This window comes from Dermacentor andersoni, chromosome 6 (assembly GCF_023375885.2).
Source record: "Dermacentor andersoni chromosome 6, qqDerAnde1_hic_scaffold, whole genome shotgun sequence".
In the NCBI taxonomy this organism is placed as follows: domain Eukaryota; kingdom Metazoa; phylum Arthropoda; class Arachnida; order Ixodida; family Ixodidae; genus Dermacentor; species Dermacentor andersoni.
Genome location: NC_092819.1, coordinates 164697220 through 164717113, shown reverse-complemented (window position 1 = coordinate 164717113; position 19894 = coordinate 164697220). Strand labels below are relative to the sequence as shown.

General features: G+C 43.7%; 1 protein-coding gene across 1 annotated transcript in view; it reads right to left on the bottom strand.

Moving 5' to 3' along the window:
• Positions 1 to 19894, bottom strand: part of Galphai (G protein alpha i subunit) — a 138385-nt gene that overhangs the window by 95300 nt on the left and 23191 nt on the right. The window contains exon 3 of the mRNA XM_050172284.3: positions 3290 to 3431. Within this exon, the coding sequence (XP_050028241.1) occupies positions 3290 to 3431 (142 nt within the window). The remainder of the gene's footprint in view (positions 1 to 3289; positions 3432 to 19894) is intronic.

Below are 19894 nucleotides of genomic sequence, written 5' to 3'. Positions count from 1 at the left end.
GCCGCCATCCATGAGATTACTTCAGCTTGTCTGACTTTCCGCTTGACCTTCTTTGTTGCTGTGTTGCCCACCCTACAGGCCGCATACTTGCTGGTAAGCTTCCTGGTTCTTTTCCTCCACTGTGAATCAATGTTTATCCTGTGCAGATACCTCAACTCTCTCCCAGCCCATTTACTTTCTTGTATATTCCTCAGTCGTTCTTCATAATCAATTTTACTGCGAGCTTCCTTCACTTCAAAACTAGTCCAGCACATATCATCCTGCACAGCTTCATTTGTAGTCTTCCCATGAGCACCCAATGCGAGGCGTCCCACTGACCTTTGGTTCCCATAGAGTCCTGATTGTATCCCTGATTTCAAGCACACAAACGCATTTCCAAAAGTAAGTCCTGGAACCATTACACCTTTCCACATACCCCGGAGCACCTCGTTCCTATTGTATCCCCATAGCGCTTTGTGCTTCATTGTGGCTGCCTTTCTCTTCCCCTTCACTGTTAGTTTTTTTCCTGTGTTTTCATATACCTATTGCCTTCGTTTATCCATACACCAAGGTATTTATATTCTCTTACCCGAGGCATTTCCTGGCCCTGTACTGCCACTGTTTTCATTGAATACCATAACACCTAATTTTATAACACTAAATTTCACACCGAAATTGTTGCCTTCCTGTCCACAGTTATTAGCCAGACGTTGCAAATCACTTTGCTTGTTAGCTAGCAATACAATGTCGTCCCCATAAAATGAACCTGGAAGTTGCTGCTCTACTACTGTACCCGCCTGTTTGTATGAGAGATTAAACCCGATATTGCTTTCCTTCTAGCGCCCTCTCGTTCACTATGTACATCAAACAGCAATGGGGATAAAGGGCACGCCTGCCTAGTCCCTTGTTGATATTACCGTATTTACTCACATAATTATCGCACTTTTTTCTCAGAAATAATTGACGCAAATTCAGGGGTGCGATCGTTACGCGGGTTAAATTTCCCGCGAAAAAAAAAATTTTTTTTTTCGTCCCCCGTTTGCTGCGGGATGCGGGACACCAAAACAAAAATGGCGGCCGGCTGAGCAAGCCGAACGCGCCGAACGCAATTTTTTTTTTCTTCTCGTGAGTACATTACATGCATTGAAACAGTTTTTTCCGTATCAGTAATGAATAGTATCGTTAATATCGGCAAGTTTGCGGCAATAACGTAGCTATGTCCACTTTGAGGGGGCAGAAACAGATGGGCGCGCTTAGCTGCCAGCGACATAGAAACACATGGCGGGCATGCTGCGGAAACTGCGGCGTCTGTCTTCACTACTATCCTAATACCGCACGTTTGCGCTAAGGGTGGGTAAATATCTTAGCTGGGTTACAAGTGTTGGCGTATGAATAAGGTACACTTTTAACGTATCTGTGTAAACGTGGCTACTATCGTTGCCGCTTGCGATTTGTTGCTTGCCCACGAGTGCAGATGAGAAGAATCGAAAGGCGCCTCTTTTGTTGGTGTTGACCACAACCATTATAAAGCCTACACATAATAAAGGAAAGTTTGGTTGTACCTTTTTTTGTCATGGAAGTGATGAAACTAATGAAATGAGGCATCTACTTAAGAGTGTTTGGTGCGTGCAGACCGCTTGGTTCGTCTTGAATAGTCGTTCGCGTAGGATTCAACAGATGGTAAGCGCGATCATTATTAGCTAGACTTGGCACACGACATATCGCTGCGGCAAGTTCGGGGTGCGATCATTACGCGGGAAATAAAAAAAATCAAATTTTGACGACAAAATTCAGGGGCGCGATCATTACGCGAGTGCGATCATTATGCGAGTAAATACTAACTTTCTCCTCACTCCTCATCCCTTTCCATTCAACGCAAACAGCATTTTCTAGGTAAATCTCTCTGAAAAGCTGTTGACGATCGTCGCCTAAGCCTTCCCCTTCCAGAATATCCCACAGAATGCTGCGGTCTACGTTGTCATAGGCTCCTGTAATGTCTAAAAAGGCCACATATAATGGTCTGCTTTCTACTTTTGATGTTTCAATACACTGAGTAAGAACAATAAAGTTATCATCTAAACGCCTACCTATTCTGAAGCCATTCTGAAGTTCTCCCAAAATTCCATTATTCTCTACCCAAGCTTGAAGCTTTAATTTGATTGCCTGCATTGCTAACCTGTATATTACCGATGTAATGGTCAACGGTCTATACAAGTGAATTCTATCTTTCTCGCCCTTGCCTTTATAAATTAAATTCATTCTGCTTTGTCACCAAATGTCTGGTATTCGTCTATCTTTTAAAGTTTTTTCCACTGCTTTCACCACAGCTTCCTTACTTTTTGGCCCAGTTCATTATTCAGCCTAACGGGAACGTCGTCTAGCCCTGTGGCTGTGTGCTTAGGAATTTTCTCTTCCACTTTCTTCTAGTCGAAATTTGTCAGCACGAGCTCCTTTTCCCCCCTGGGTCTCTTTCATGCTCTTTTTTTCTTCAAATACCATCTCATCATTGCCTGGGAAAGATTCGGCTGTTATTTTTCGGATGTAATTCATTGCAGCTTCCCCTTCCAGTTTGTTTCCATGTTCATCTAGGATATGTTGTATTGTTGACTTCCTGCCTAATAATGCCACGAGGATAAGGGCAAAGGGCGTTGAATTTATTTAGGCTCGATTTAGGCTCTTTCTACAGCGTGTAGCGATGCAATACTTAGCAGACACGACCGTTAGCGTGCATTGCATGCACGGAGCTTGTCAGCTCAAGATGGCCAAACCTGGTGAGAGGCCCTTTAATGAACTTCTGTCTTACAAAACCTTTATTTTACCAGGTATCTTTCTTATTTTCTCTACTTCCATATCATTTAAAAATCTACTCTTTCCTCGACTTGTTAAAATCTCGCAGCACATTTGTCACATTTTAATGAAAAAGAAGAAGCAATTTCCCAGATGCATATTATTCACAGCGTACACAAGCTGCAAAACTGACACAGTGGAGTAGCCATTCACACTCCCCGTATTTTCCTGCCTCCGGTGAGTTCTCCATGGAATGAGCATTTGTTGATTTCGAGGTTGATCAGGTTGAGCCCTGCGGGATCAGGGATCTCCACAAATTGTAAAGGTGCAACTCAAGAACACACTTATTATCTAGTCAACACAGCTTATTTAAAAATAATAACAGTAAACTCTGCTATGGGCCATTGTGGGTCCTTTTCTATTTATTGAAGTCTCATTTAGCAGCTTGCAAGGAACCCACAAATGATAACCCCAATTAGGTTTCTTTGACAAAGACAGTCATTGTGAGCCCGTGTTCGCTCACCGCTCGACTGGGGTCCTTGAAGTCGATCTTGAGCTGCCCCATGGCGCGGATGATGGCCAGCAGGCTCTGGATAGTGTTGCTGTGAACTACGGGCCGGTAGAGCTTGCACTCGTCCGCCGTGTAGCCAGACTCGTGGATTATCCTGCGAGGAGGAGGCCACCAATCTGAGCCACTTGGCCAAGGTCGCTGACACCCTTTTGAACTCATTCCGCTCGGGAACAACATGCAGCAGAAAGCGCACCGTGAAAACAAATGCGCAGTATTTAGCAAAACTTCCTGTATTCCCAAGGCTCTTGTATGGAGCAAAGTTTTTCAGTTGCCGTCACACTGTGGTTGATCAGTACAGCAACGACTAACTAGGGTCTTCATTGTCACTTTCTCCTTCGGGACTCTCGTCCAAAAATATTTGACGGTTGTCCAAAAGCGGGCCAGAGATCGTCAGCACTAAGATAAGATCGTCTTCACATTCGCTAAACTCACACGAGTTCTTTCCATAAAATGCCCAGAAAAAAAAAAGACACTGCCATTTCTTCAGTGCTTTGCACCACAAAATGCGTGCACCAATTTCTTTATGTACGTTGATAAAATGCAGCCCTCAATCGTATGCTTGAAAGGTGCTGCCAGAAGAGAAAAAAGTACATGCACACGTGCTGGGCCCTTCCCAACATCTGACGAACAAATATTTTCGTGTGTCGGCAGGGGCCCAACATGTGACTGCAAGGATTAAGGCCGACTGATTTATCCAACTGCAGTGGCAGCGATTTCCAGGCAAACAGCTGGGTCGCTGCTGCCAGTGGGGCTTGCCATGCCCACATCACACCAACCACAGCAACTTTGGGCACTGGCAAACCAGAAGAGAGTGAGAATTTTTTTTGACGACAAATGGCTTTTCAATGCTGCACCAGAGCATTAGTGCACATTGCAACAAAAATTCATCTGGTCTGGTGTCATTACGAAGAAACTACTGTAGTCGCCGATTCTTGTCAATGTGTAAATGAAAAAGTTCTTGAGATTGGACAGGTTTATTTGATCAACGCTCACAAGTGTCGGTTGAATTACATCAAGTCTAATAAAATCAGAGGCATATATGTTTTAACTGACACTGCAATGTCAAAAATATTTCAGGGCATAACTTCATGCATATAACAGGTATATAAAAAAGTATGTTAGTTTTACTTGTAACACACTGGGGACAAAACATAGGGATGTTTAAAAGCTCCAGCTTCCATAAGTCAAAATATATAAATGTGCCCAGTTAGAAAAAAACCCTCTTGTGAACCACGTCTAAATTTTTTTTTTTTTTTTGAACTCATTCATTTAACTGTACTGTATGCAGAAACTTTCTCATAAGAGTCATCCTGTCCATTCATGCCAAGCTGTGGACCTCGAAATTCGGGGAGGGGAGGACGACTACGAAATGACAAATTAAAAAGATCTTTCTGCTGCGCCAGACTATTCCCACAAACAGCTTTTAGTGGCTGTCAGTACGTCACAATGTGACCGGGATGGCCCGCACGCACATTTACTAGTACCCATACCGGCACAGCCTACGTCAGTGGTCGTTTCCAGCTCTTCACAACAATAATTTGTGAATGCTTCGCCGCATAATGATTGTGTATTGCAGGGAAGCTAACTTAAGGGAAGTCGCCATTTTGCAACTGTCTACACACAAAGGACTTGGACTTCAATCTTCCTTCAGCTAGCTAGCTGGCACTTATGATGTGGCTGTGCAGCACGACGCACTTTCCTTTTTTCTTTTTTTTTTTTTTTACAGAGAACTAAGCATTCTCTGCCTTGTCTTTCACAATTTGCCACATGCATATTATACTGTTCACAACTGGCTTGCCATGGCTTATGTTACAGGAGAATGCCCTATGAACGCATTAACACTTCCCTAACCTTAGAGAAAAATTTTTTGGCTGCATTAAAAAGCCCAATTGATATTTATGCCCATTTCAAAATGTTTTTCAGGGTGTCTACCAAGTTGACATTTCCAAATTCCCAGAGTTTCCCAGGTTTTCCCTAACTGCCTTTGCAAAATTCCCTGAGTGATACAGAACTTCATCTTATCTCAAGACGGGTTGACATCGTATCACCCGATGCTGCCACTCTCTAGTAAGCACATGAAAAAATAAAAAAAACAACTTAATACAGTTCGAATAGTAAGGACTCGTGTTTATTTCATTCAAAAAGAAAACAGAAGGACGGGGCATCTCGGCGTAAGCCAATACCGTGTTTTGAGCTCAAGCTACTTCAAGGAAGCCGTGGCACACTTCCTTTCCTGTTCGTTCCTCAATGCATAGGTCGTTTCTGTTCCCGTCCTCCTTCCGCCGTGCATTCGCCCCAAGGACCATTTGAAGCATCCTCTTGGTTAGTTGTACAGTAAACGTCCGATTTTTCAGACTCCCAGGGGCCACAAAAACGTCCGAAAAATCGGGCAGTTCAAAAAAATTAATTCATGTCTTTTACTGCCCTTAAAGGTTCCCTCACCAGGCCACATAGCAAATTTCAGTTATACTTCGGAAGTTCCTACGTGCCCTTTAGGGAGCGTTCTGCTGCATGAATTTTTCAAATTGGTCCATTAATAGCCGAGATAGAAACATTTCAGTGCCGCAAACCCATAATTTCAGGAGGCGAGGACCACTTCCAAGAGATACTCTTTCCACTCTTTCCCTGTGTTCTCCCATATCGGAGCTCGAGGATCGCGTGATGCATACGTCACGGGCCCACCTTCATTTTTTTCCCCCTTGCTTTTTTTGGTGTGTGGTGCACTTCAGACGGCGTCGCGTGCAAGCTGTTGCATTTGTCTCGTTTTGTGCAGCACACGAACGCCTGATTAGCGAAGCCAGTGCTAGGCATATACTGAGGAAGACACAAGCAGATCATAGAGCATGATCGCACGCTCGAACATTGTAGAAAATAACATACTTTCGTTGTCTGCACGCACGATGTGGGAACATGCAGACGAAACGAAAGTACATCTCTCTTGCAGCAGTGCGAAGTAAAACAAGAACCCAGAGACATTCGGTGTGTGTGTTTTATTATTTCTATTCATCTACTGAAGCAACAGATTACACAAATAAGATATGTTGCCTTGAATAATCCTCAAAGTCGCATGTCACTAAGAGCAACGTCACAGCAGCGCGGCGTGCACCCGTGAGCAAAAGTATACGGATGTCGTGCAGGGATTTGCGCGATAAAGCAGATTTCTTCTTCAGCCTGTGAATGCAACTTGAAACTGAGGACTGCAGTCTGAACTTAGTATTGGGAACACTCCACTATACTCGTCAATTTCAGTTCATGCATGCTAATTGCAAAGAAATTTAGCTTGTTCGGAGACCCTGTAGTCTGCATACTTTTGCTCATGGGTGTACGTAGGTGTACTTGTGCGATTATGCACGCTTTCCAAATGGGAGCATGGTGCCCGTGAGAAGGGCAGAGGGCATTTGGTTTGAAATTTCAGCTTTCTGCGGGACGTAGCGATGTCATACTTAACAGACACGATCATACACAATCATTAGTGAGCCTAGTATGCACGGCGCCTTTAAGCTCAAAATGGCCAGACCTGGTGAGGGGCCCTTTAAGGGCTCAAATCGACGCAGGCACATCCGAAAAAGCTTGGAAGGCCTTCCAGTACACCAAATTTGCATATCGATGCTCATACTGCGACAGATGGCGGGTGCACGTAATACATATGGAATACATTCATAAGGAATACATGCATTCCAAGGGAAGGGAAGCGCAGCAGGGGGCGGCAGAAAGCTAGGTGGGCGGATAAGATTAAGAAGTTTGCAGGGACAACATGGCCACAATTAGTACATGACCGGGGTAGTTGGAGAAATACGAGAGAGGCCTTTGCCCTGCAGTGGGCGAAACCAGGCTGATGATGATGGCTTTAAAGGGCCCCTCACCAGGCCCCATAGCAAATTTTGGTTATACGCTGGAGGTTATGTGTCCTCTAGAGAGTGCTCTGCCACAAAAATTTTTCAATTTTTCAAATCTGCTCATTAATAGCAGAGATACAAATATTACAGTGCCGCGAACCCATGATTTCAGGAGGTGAGCTCCACTGCATAGTGAGACTCTCTCCATTCGCCCAATCTAGCCTCCGCAAGCGAAATTCCTTCCCTGCATTCTCCCATACCAGTCCTAGAAGATTGCATAATGCATACGTCATAGGCCTTGCCTTCACTTTCTTTTGTTGTTGTTTTTTGAGGCGCTGCACACTTTTGCTTACAGCGTTGCGCACGAGCTGTTGCGATTGTCTGGTTTCGTGCAGCACACAATTTTGAGCGCTGTGCACAAGGACACATGATCAGCGGTATAATTCAGTGCTGCACGAATACTGAGGCAGAACAAGTGGATTGCAGGGCATCATCACGTGCTGGAACAGGGTAGAAAATGGCATAGTTTCGGTACCTGCACACGTGACGGCACGACCATAGGAACAAGCAGACGATGCGGAAGTACCATCTCTCTTGCTTCGGTGCAAAGGAAAACAAAAAACATGCAGACATACCGTTTTTGTGTTTTATTATTTCTCTAAACTTAAGTTCGTCAGTTCAAGCAACAGATCAAACAAACAACAGATGTTGCCTTGAATGATTCTCGAAGTCGTGTGTCAACACGAGCAATGTCACACTGCGGACACAAGTACGTAGGCGCAGGGACTCGAATATGTCACCGTCCGGCTTGGAGCACGGTCACCGCAAAAAGGGAAAACGCCGTTCGGGTTGAAATTTCAGACCTTTGCAAAGACCAATCTTTGCAAACACAATTGCTAGCATGCATTGTATGCTCTGCACTTGTCAGCTCAAAATGGCCAGACCTGGCGAGGGCATTAAGGAATACATACTATGTCCCATGACAATTGCCCCCTTACCATGCTTGTTATGCTTCACCACATAACATAGCTGTATTGATGCGAAGCTGGCTTTCAAGAATCAACATTATGCAATGCACTGTGCTTTCCAAGTTTCGAAACAAATTGCAAGGACCACAAAGGCGGAGTGAGTGCCGTTGCTGATAGCGGCGAATTCTTTCAATGAAAAACACGGCAAGAAAGGCAAGAAGCTAAATAGCGAATGTCAAAGCAGCTAGGCCTAGCATTGCCGCAGTGGTGGATACAGCTGCCAGCATATCTGCGTGCAAGAGCGCCGGTTCGAGGCGGCAAGGTAATCAAAATAGTGGCGATAGTGGTGGCTTTGATTAATGCTGTTTCAGACTGGCGGCCACGGCAAAAAGTCCAAAAACTCGGACGGCGAAGGGTTCTCGCGTCCGAAACTCCTGACCTTCTTATACATTGACTATGGGGGACATGGCACCACCGCGAAGCCGTCCGAATTATCAGGCGTCCGGAAAGTTGGTCGTTGACGGTACACTGGCAACTCCTCCAGCAGACAACACGGTGTCAAAGAGGATTCATTACGATTTTTCTCTGTTACTCGAGCCAGCACTACCGCGACTTTCATTCCCTTTCAACAAAACTGCTGCTCATTTTCCCTGATAGAAGCACAAATTCCCTGAGTATTTCCAAACTATTCAACATCCTTGAGAATTCCTGATTTTCCCAATTGGTAGACACCCCGGTATTTGTGTGTATGTACTTAAATGTGCTCATCCAAGGATTGACAAATAAAAAATTCTGAAAAAGGGCAGTGTGTATCCTTTGCAACATTTCTTACAATATTACTTAGAAGAAAACAGTTGCTGTGCTGCCACAAAAATGTAGGGATGAGAGTCTACAAGGGTTGTCTCAAACATGGTTTGGCTTAAAACAATGATTTCCACATAGTAACTGCACAAGTAAATATTTCTTTGAACGATATCATATGAAATCTTTTTCCTTAATACATATTAGTACATTACTGCTTACTCATATTTAATACAATTATTAGCTGAAGGAACCAAAATTTGATGTGACCGTAGACCTTGTGTTTCTCTTTCAACTTTATATAGCAACCCAACGGTACTGTTTATGTACACATCCAGTGCCAAGTCATGCGAAATCTCGCAAAAGCAGTTGTATCCCTGAAAGTGACTGTTCTGAGAGTACCACCCCTGCTTCTACTAATAAACTCATTAACTGCCTACTTAAGCTGACACTGTCCTTCTACTTAGGAATTGAGGCACAGCATGGCTATTCTGTTTATTAAACTTAAGGATGCTTTGAGAAGTTCAGCAAAAGCTTGGATGATTTTTGACAGTACTGAAAATGGGTGCTGTTGCGATTACGCAATTAGTGAGTGCACCTGTAACACTTGCAACCGAAAACCAAGTAATCGTCAACCTGGTGAAGGATCTCGAGGACAGGATTATCAACGGAGCGGTATGAATCACAATCAACCTTGCTTAAGTATCTGCCTTTCTTTCTTTCTTAAGGAGAGGGGCCACCACAGAATCAATAAGAGTTCTTGATTTGTGTATAAATATCCTGTGTTTCTCTCTCTCATCAACTTTAAACATATGGACATTTCCAGGATAAGCCCCTGCAGGCGCACACTTGTCAATGAAAACTGGTTCCTGAACTTATTGATAGACCCTTTGACAACATTGCAACAGCAGTCTATCACAAGGCAGGGAGCATGTGTCATTCTCTTGTGCCATATTTTGCACACCTGCCTCTTCTAACCATGGATAATGTAAAGGAACACTAAAGATAAATAACGAATCAGTTCAGATTGCTAGAGTATCCTTGATGAACTTTAGTTACATTGACTTCGTAGTAACAGGTTTATTATTGGCAGAAAAAATTTTGGTCAAGGTTTCATTTTTCACTTTCACGCTAACTTCATGCCAGCATGTCAGTGTGACGTCACAGATGACAAAGCATATTCTCATGTTTCGACCGTTGTGGTTCTGCTAAAGCTTTTGAAACTTTCTAGGTTTCATCTTTGGCTGTTTTAGAATACAATGCAAGTAATTTTTACCGATATAATTTCCGCTAGGCGCAAAGAAACAGCGTCAAAAACAATGACATCATGGTTGGCCGGTGTAGCAATTTCAAGGCGGTGTCACGACTTAACTTTCGTTTTTGCATCTTTTATGGCTTACCAAACGTCGTCTCGCAGTAACAGTGGCTGTTTTGGTATCGTGGAAGGTTAAAGACAGCTCACATCATTTTTCTCTTTAGTGTCCCTTGAACCAAGGGTGTCACAGCTGTTTGCCAATAGTACAGCAGTTCACCAAGTGGCATCCTAGGAGACAATATTTGTTGGATCAGTGCACAGTTTCCACTGTGCCTTTGTCACACTCATCACTGATCTTATGATAGCCACAGGTTAGCCCAAAGAGTGCAGAAGATGAGAACGTGAGTGAGCGGTAGTGTGGGTGAACACGACTTATGAGCAAGTGCATTGCGAGTGAGTGCGCACAAATTGTTGACCTATGGTGATAGCAGGCACGAGAGGTCAACATGTGTGCAGCTAGTTCTCAGTTCAGGAAATAATAGCAGCAGAAACTGCCAGAGTGCTCTTTCAGGCTTCAACTCAGCCAAACATTTTTACATGGTTTTCTCTACAAAAACACGATAGCATGTCAAGTGGCAACCAACTTAAGTTAAGTATTGTTACACTAGTTAACACTCACAAAAATTTCAAAGTTAGGCTTTCTCTGCGAACCCTTGCACTTCCCTTCCACTTTCCTTTCTCTGCGAACCCTTCCAGACCGTGGCTGCTATATGCCACTGCATGCTGTCTTGCCGAAAAGTGGACACGTCATTTCATGCGCAATGGTGGTATCGAAACTCTGTCCCCCAAAGCTCTAAGCGTCTGGCCACAATCACACGCGCCAACCCCAACTGGCTCTTCGGGATGATCACCCTGTGTGTTCGCATGGGTGCACATGCGACAGTTGCATTTACGTTAAAGATGCAGAAATGAAATGTGTAAATGTATAGCATTTGATTAACCATAGTCAATCATTGTGTAACAATAAATGAGCAGGAAGCAATGATGAATTTCTGGTGCTCATGTCAACAGAAGAACATTTGATGAAATACTAAATCATTAATGCTGGCATTCTCCAAGAGAAGCACAGAAAACAAGCACTTTTCTATCCATAAATGTTACTACAATTGGTGTCTGGTAACACTAGTGGCCAGATTTACTAACATGACTAGTTTCTTCCAAATCAAGTATGAATGTCTGCTTTTCTTCCGAAAAAGAAAACAGCGATAAAAGCTCCCGGAAGATGCTGCAGATAGAAAGGAAACAAAATAAATTTCAAGTAAACATACATACCCTACAACACAAAGCAGTTCTGCATTAATTATGACCACACTCACAGTGCAATATCCTTCTGCCTTTCTATTATGCCCGAAACATGTCATGCCTTTAGAATGATGAGGGAAATCATAGTATAGATCAAAATAAGCTTAAAAAGCAAATTTTGTAGCAGAATGGTCAGTTAACAGGTTCAGGAGCATAGTCAGCAGATTAAGGCGATAGTGAAACGTGTACAAAATGAATGCTTGTGACCGTAAACTCTCTATGTAATGCTTTGCAACAATGCTCGCAGAAGAGACAGCTGGTAAAAATTAAATATGTTTGAACATGCGATATCACACATGACAAAAAGTACATTCTGATTTTATACACAATTAACAAGTGATGCGTGAACCGTTGCAATTTTAATGACTTGGATCAACATTTCCCCTTCAAGGTCACTGCGTCATTAAGGAGACCTGCATTCCTGCAGCAGCTGCTTCAGGTGACAAGCACTCCTACAGATGGCAAGAACTTCTGCCTTGCCGTTGGATTCAGTGACGTGTGCTTTCAAAGCACCACTTTTCAACATACCAAACTGAAGGCGTCTATCCTCTCTGCAGCACCTACACTGCATGCAATGCTGCGAAGCACGTGGCCCTGCTTCGTGTTGGCATACACACTCTTCATCGTCCTCCTCACAGGAATCAACAATCAATGTTTACAGCACCTGGTTTTCATTTTCTTTTGCACAGTTTCAGAATGACCGCAACATATCCTTCATAAAAATGCTTGTTTGTAGTCACAATCACGTTCATATATTGCTCCACCCAGGAAAAAAGAAAAGAAGAAACTGACAAGTGGGCACAATAGTCTTTGTATATATATAGGGTGTTGATAAGTGCAGCTCCAGCTGTGAGAAAATTATGATCTTTTGGTTAAGCGAATCCTCATGCGACTCACGCTTTTTGAAGCAGTATATGAAGATTCTGCCAATCTTAAAATTTGAACAATACGACAGCCATAACACAAGAAAACAAAAATTTGGTGAAATACAGTAAAAACTGATTACACAAGATGTCGACTATTCATAAAAGATTCACAGGCTTCGTTCTGTAGCGACGCTGTGAACAGGCATTCTGCACCCTGTATTCACACAGCAACAATGATATGTATTTATTATTTATACGTATCTTGCTTCTTGTGCAGTTTATCGCTCGGTCTGGCACGTGGCTACAACCTGCAGATCCCGCGATTACTGGCTGTCCATCACCAGCGTTGCTGACGGCCCCGATCTTCAATAATGCGTCCGCATGTCATCAGTCCTGCTTTAACGGAGACATCCCTTCCATGGTCACCAGGTCGACAACACTGCTGGCGACGGCAGCGACGCAGGAGGATATAAGAGCACTGAAAATCCTACGCCCCTTCAGTGGGCACGGTGGAGCGGCAGCCATGCAGTCACTCAAAAACCCTATCTTGCTTTTTGTGCAGTTTATCGCTCGGTCTGGCATGTGGCTACAACCTACGGATCCAGCAATTACCAGCTGTCCATCACCAGCGTTGCTGACGGCCCCGATCTTCAATAATGCGTCCTCATGTCATCAGTCCTGCTTCAATGGGGACATCCTTTCCATGGTCAGCAGGTCGACAACACTGCTGGTGACTGCAGCGATGCAGGAGGATATAAGAGCACTGGAAATCCTACGCCCCTTCAGTGGGCACAGTGGGGCGGCAGCCATGCAGTCGCTTAAAAACCCGATCTTGCTTTTTGTGCAGGTTAGTAAACCCCCCTCGCTCTATTGTAAGCGGACTAGCAACGTCTGCCTGTTGCTCCTACCATGCCCAAGTGTGCTCTTTCAGTGCTTGCGTGAATGCGTATTTGTTACAAAGCTCTTAATGTGTGGCGGTGACGTCGAACTAAACCCTGGTCCTACTAACAAAGAAATACTTGATGCTATCACTAAACTTTCTGAAAACGTTGACTACGGTCCCGTTGAACTCATAGAAGCTCTCGACAACCTAAAGACAAAGCAGGAAGCCTTAGTACAGACCGTCGCTAACCTAACAGTAAGATTATCCGCGGTTGAATCCTTCGTCAAATCATTCAACGGTTCTGCAGCTCTTAAAGGGAAGCTGAAGCGGTTTTCAATTTCCATGAATTGCTGGGGTTGGGAAGAGCAGACCTATTCATTTACGGTTCTGAATTTTTTTTCTTTGTTTTGTTAATATAAGGGGCAGAAACAGCTTTCTAAACCCTCCCCGCAAACACGCCCCCGTCGCTCCCGGAGCGCCGGGTGAGGTGGTAGCCTGAGGAGAGAACCAGCGAGAGTGACGTCACTCGCGGAGATCGTACTGCCGGACCGGCGTGCTGGCACGTTTCTTCCCGTCCTGCGCTTTACTAAACGACGCTACGAGAGATATGCCGCCGCTGACGTTTGTTTTCTTTTGCGATTTTCGTGAACTGTGCTTCATTTCTGTGCTGCGTGAGTGCCTACAGCCAAGGGCGCCTAACCTGCCCTCGTTCTGTGCACATTCGGCTGTGCGAACACAGACGGCCGAGACGATGTGGTGTTTCACATGTTCCCGAAGGACAAGAAACTTGCAGCGCAGTGGGTCCGTGCGGTGAGGAGAGAGAATTTCGTGCCGATGAAATCAACTGTGCTGTGCTCTGAGCATTTCCGCGACAGTGGTCATCATCGGAGCTTGACAACGATGCGGGCAATCGGTATTCCAATTAAATCGGCAGGACTGAAGCCCGGTGTTGTTCCGTCTATATTCTCCCACAAGACAAACACCTCGCCACCTCCAAGAGCGGCCTTCGCCAAGAGGAGAAAGGGTGAGGTAAGGGTTTTAATGTGCACACGGGCAATGTTTTAAACAGATGATCACCTGAGTGTCGAACAAACGGCCTTACAGCGGCCTTTGACGAAGCAAGGTAGAGACACAGCCGGGAATATGCACATGCGTGCAAACAGCTTGCCGTTTTCATCCTGTTTTTCCCCTCCGCTGTGTCACGGAACACTGTACTATGGCTGTTTGTTCGGTGCTGTTTTGATACGGTGAAATAACTGACCGGGGGTATACGCTTGTGCATTACGTGATATTTGCTATTCGTCCTACCACGCGGTGCCCGCAGGTTTAGCTGTTCAGCATTCGTGTTCAAATCGCACGACATGAGGCGTTGCGGTAATATTTTCATGCTCGCGATACAGTAGTTGAACTCGGCGTGTAAAAACTTCGTTCTGTAGATTTCGCACTCACAGCTTGCTACCAGCAGCCAAATGCCGCAAAAACAAGCGTCAGCACAGCCACGCCCGTGACAAGGCGAATGGGCTCAAATAATGAAGTAACGTTGTGAGGTATAGAACTTGTCAGCGTGCGATGTCGTCTAGCCCAATACAGGCATCGCTGCTGCACAAAAAATGTTTTCTTGCCTTTGTACCTAAAGAACTAGCTATGTATCCGGCATGACAAAATTATTATTTGAAAGTAATTATATTACATTACTCATTACTTTCTTATTACAATCATCGATTTGAATTACATTACCGATTACCGCTTTTAAAAATGGTATTACTTTACGATAGCTTCCAAAAAGTTTTCATGCATACAAGAAGCAAAAAGCAAAGCTTAAAGGGATGCCAACCTTTCTTCAAGGTAACATACACTTGCCAACATTTCATGCCCTCCCCCCCATGTTCCTCCACGACACCTCACGACACTACCAACGTTCTGGCACCGTACACAACTTACTGGTGCATATTTAACGCAATTAATAAATTACTTCAGCCATGAAATTACAGACACCAAATAATTCACATTACTAAATCACTAGATAACTAATCCATCACATAAATTACTGAAAAAGTATTTCAATTACTGGAAGTAATCCAACTGTTGTCATGTTTGCTGATATGCATGATATGCTGAAATTCATGACATCCATGCCTTGCACTCTTTCAGGTTCTAGCAGAGCACCTAGAGAACCAAGCCCTGATGAACCTGTTTCACTACCATCACCAATTGAAGAGTTTGAAGCAGCCAGTGTGACACAGGCAGGTAATGTTGAAGAGTTTGAAGTAGCAAAACGCGGCACTTATGTTCGCGATCGTGTATCAACACGCAAAAAACCACGGAACTTTAGACAAGCAGCGGCAAGGTGCTTGACATCGCGTAATTGCACCTGTGTTTACAATCTAATGAGAAGTTAGTGCTTCGACATTCTTCCAGCAGCAAGTTTCCAGCGACACTTTAGCTCATTTTTTCTCCCGTCATTGGAGTGTGCAGCTACATGAAAAAAAAAAAAAATAACATACGTACCAGCTAAGATTTCCAACGCGCGAGAGGGTGCACACATCGCTCTCGCTGTTGGCACACTCAACATCGTCGTTGCCGCCATCGTTTTCCGTATCGGCTGTCGGTTCGAACATGTACGGCGAAAACAAAAGCTGTCCAAGACAGCGAGAACGTTCCATAATGCTTACAACTCAGCTATGAAGCCAGAAGAGAACAGCGTGCTACGCTCTGAAACGGCGGCGCCGACCGGCGACTGCCGCGAATGACGTCACAGCGGCCCCGACCAATCACGGGCAACAGCGGCGTTCGCGCGATGCCCTGAAGCGCTGGTGCACGTTTTCTTGGAAAAACAGCCGCTTGCGTTTGTTTCCGCCCTTTTTGAACCAGATATTCATGTTCAGGGGACTCGAAACTGTAGAATGCCGCAGAGAACTCATTTTTTTTTTTCAAAAGTGTTTCAGCTTCCCTTTAATGCTGCACCACGTCTAATCACCGAAGCTGTCAGAATGGAAGGCCAGGCACTCAATTCTCGACTGGACGATATTGAAGGCAGGTCGAGACGAGAACCTATTGTTATTTGGAATACAGGACTGCCCGACTAAGACAAGGGCCCAATCAGAAGGCCGTGTTCAAGATGTTTTGTCTTGTCACCTTAAAATGCAAATTTCCGACTCGTAATTTTCTCAAGGGTTAGGATCCTACACCGATAAAAAACTTGACCAATTATCAAGTTTTCGTCGTCTAATGTCGGGGAAGCAGTTTGGGTGCAGAAATATAAGCTCAAGGGGACTGATGTATCAGCTAGCGAAGATTATTGCAGACCTACACGAAACTCAAGGAGGAAACTACCAGAATTTGAAAAGGTAGCCGGGAAGCCGTACTCAATTCGCATGAATAAACTGATCATGGACAAAAAAAATGTACGTTTACTGCTCAGTAAGTGACAGCGTACGCGAAATCGCTTCAGCACGATCAGTAGATGCGCATGATAGCATTGGAACTGTAACTGCACGTGCTGGCACTTCCAGTGCATCGTAGCTATGCCCGCCCAGATCCTGCGCAAAAGACGCCTCTGTTTTTCTTTCCAATATACGAAGTATTCTGAATAAACGCGTGGAATTGTCTGTCGCTATTGATTCTTGCTCTGCTGATATTGTTGGTCTGACGGAGACTTGGCTTTCTGCAAAAGTTAAAAATGAAGAAATTTTGTACTGTGAAAAGTGCTACAAATTTTATCAATGTGATCGTGATTACCGGTCTGGTGGTGGTGTTCTGTTGGCGGTTGCCGATAGTCTAGCTGTTGTCAATGGGATCTGTTGTCAATCAGCTGCTCGTCAGATACCCAAAATCGCCCCTCTTCTTACTTGGCGACTTCAATTTTCCTGACATCAGATAAGAACGAGACTCTGTTTCCTTAAAATACAAGTCAGCTGAAAGCAAAGAATTTTTAACTTTTTGTCACGACCTCAACTTAACTCAGCTCGTTCACCTTCCCACTCGCATAACTCCCACTTCCGCTAATATTCTAGACTTAATACTTACCACTACACCAAACCTAGCTACCGGCTTAACTCATTCATCAGGAATTAGCGATCACTCTATAATTCACTTCACTCTACGGGCAAAGATTTCTTACAAGAAAAAAACTAGGGTCATCCGAGACTACGGTAAAGCAGACGTAACTGGAATGAATAGGGAATTGCAGGTTCTTGCTGATCGGTATTTCGCTGGTTTTGAGCAGCGATCGGTTGAGGACAACTGGTTGCTTTATAAAAACAAACTCTTGTCTTTTATTGATCGTCTTGTACCTAAAAGGAAAGTTTCATCAAGTACTCGCTCTCCATGGTTTAATAACACATTAAAGCGAATGCGCAACAAAAAGAAGCAGATATTTAGATGTGCAAAATTCACAGCCAGAATAGATCACTGGTCTTGCTATCAAAAATTTAACAGAATTCTGTACTACGCTTGCAAAAGCCAAGAAGGAATTCTTTGATAAAACTCTTGCTTTGCTACTTCGTTCTAATCCCGGTAAATTTTGGAGCATTATTAACGGTACTAAAAGGACACACATTCAGTTACTCCTATCTAATGTTCCAGTAGTTCAAAGCGTATACATACTGCAACATTCTGAACAATGTGTTTGTTACTCATTTTCATAAGAGCATCCCCACAGTATTTTCACACATACCAAAACACATACCAAAAACCAACTTCTCACCAATAGATTCTATCGCTATTGATGCAGTTGGCGTCGAAAGGCTGAGTGTCAACTTAAAGGTGTCTTCGTCGGCCGGTCCAGATTGTATCTCGTCAAAAATGCTGAAGTGTACACAACTTTATTCTTCACTGATATTGTCAAAGCTTTTTCAACAATCAATACAGATGTCTACACTGCCCTCCGATTGGAAGATAGGGAAGGTGGTCCCTGTGCATAAATCTGGTCATGTAAATTCCCCCAATAATTACCGCTCCAGATCATTAACATCCATTTCAGTAAAAATCCTAGAGCATATAATGCACTTGCACCTCATTGAATTCCTTGAGTCTAATTCCTTCTTCAGCATTTATCAGCACGGATTTCGTAAAGCACTTTCGTGCGAAACGCAATTGCTATGTTTTACTAACGACTTGTTTATTAACGCGGATCATGACTTTGATACTGATTGCATATATTTAGATTTTGCTAAAGCATTTGACTCTCACACGATCTACTTATCTTCAAGCTTAATCAACATAGACCCCAATGTACTTGCATGGATTAAGGAATTTCTTCTTAACCGTAGTCAGTATGTGATGGCTAGCGACTTCTCCACCTAATTCTGCCGTAACATCAGCTGTCCCGCAAGGGTTCGTTTTGGGGCCTCTGCTCTTCTTGATTTATATTAATGATCTTCCTACTTGCCTTTCTTCCTCAACTGTCCGACTGTTTTCAGATGACTGCGTGGTTTACCAGAAAATTACTAACCATGCCGTTTATCTCAACCTTCGGCGTGATCTAGATAGGGTATTTGAATGGTGCAGTCAGTGGCTCAAGACACGTATACAACTAAATGTAAAAGTATGCAAGTTTCTTGCCACAGCAATTATCATTATCCGTGCACTTACTGCCTCAATAATATTCCATTGCCATCTGTTAACAGCTATAAATACCTTGGTATTCATATTTCTTCTAATCTTTCGTGGAACACGCATGTCGAATATGTAACGAACAACGCCAATCGCATGCTTGGTTATCTGCATCGAAACTTTTTTGATGCCCCATCGTCCCTGAAGTTAATACTTTACAAAACCTTGGTACGTTCTAAATTAGAGTACGCATGCGCCATATGGGATCCTACTCAAACTCTTGAAGCCATGCAGAATCGCGGAGCACGTTTCATCTTATCGAATTATTCACGTCATTCCAGTGTCACATCTATGAAGAAAACCCTAAACTTGCCTGACTTTTTCTTGCGTCGAAAGTCATCTCGCCTTAACCTTTTTCATAAAATCTATTATTATAACAACGAGCTGAAGGACGTTTCATCCCTCTCATTATATATCTTCAAGGACCGATCATCGCTTCAAGGTGGGTCTACCTTAATGTCGCACAAAATTGTGTAATGACTCGTTTGTTCCTAGAACAAGTGTCGCATGGAACCACCTTCCCTCTACAATCGCCAGCATAACTGATGACCACACATTTAAGATCGCTTTACAAGATGCCTTGTAATATATTTTTTTTTTTTTTTTTGCTGCATGCCTGGCCATGTTTTTCCCCCACTCCTTTCTGTAGTGCCTTTCCTGAAAGTATTTTAAATAAATAAATAAATAAATAAATGATCTGTACCACAAATATTTGACCAAAGTGCTCATGAATTATTCACAACAGTGGCCTAAATTGCAGTTGCCTTCATACGTTCGTTCTATAAGCTCGCATCGCAGCTGCACGGGTAGGTTGACATTAATTGATGGTTGCAAGAAATCAGGCCAGTGATTGCATTGTATTCTGCTGGAACTGGTTTTGTCCTAAACTAGGCATATATGAGGAGTGGTAGAAATATTGGTTGCGAAACAAGTCATAATAAGCAACCTCTAAAAACTGGGCATTTTAGGATAT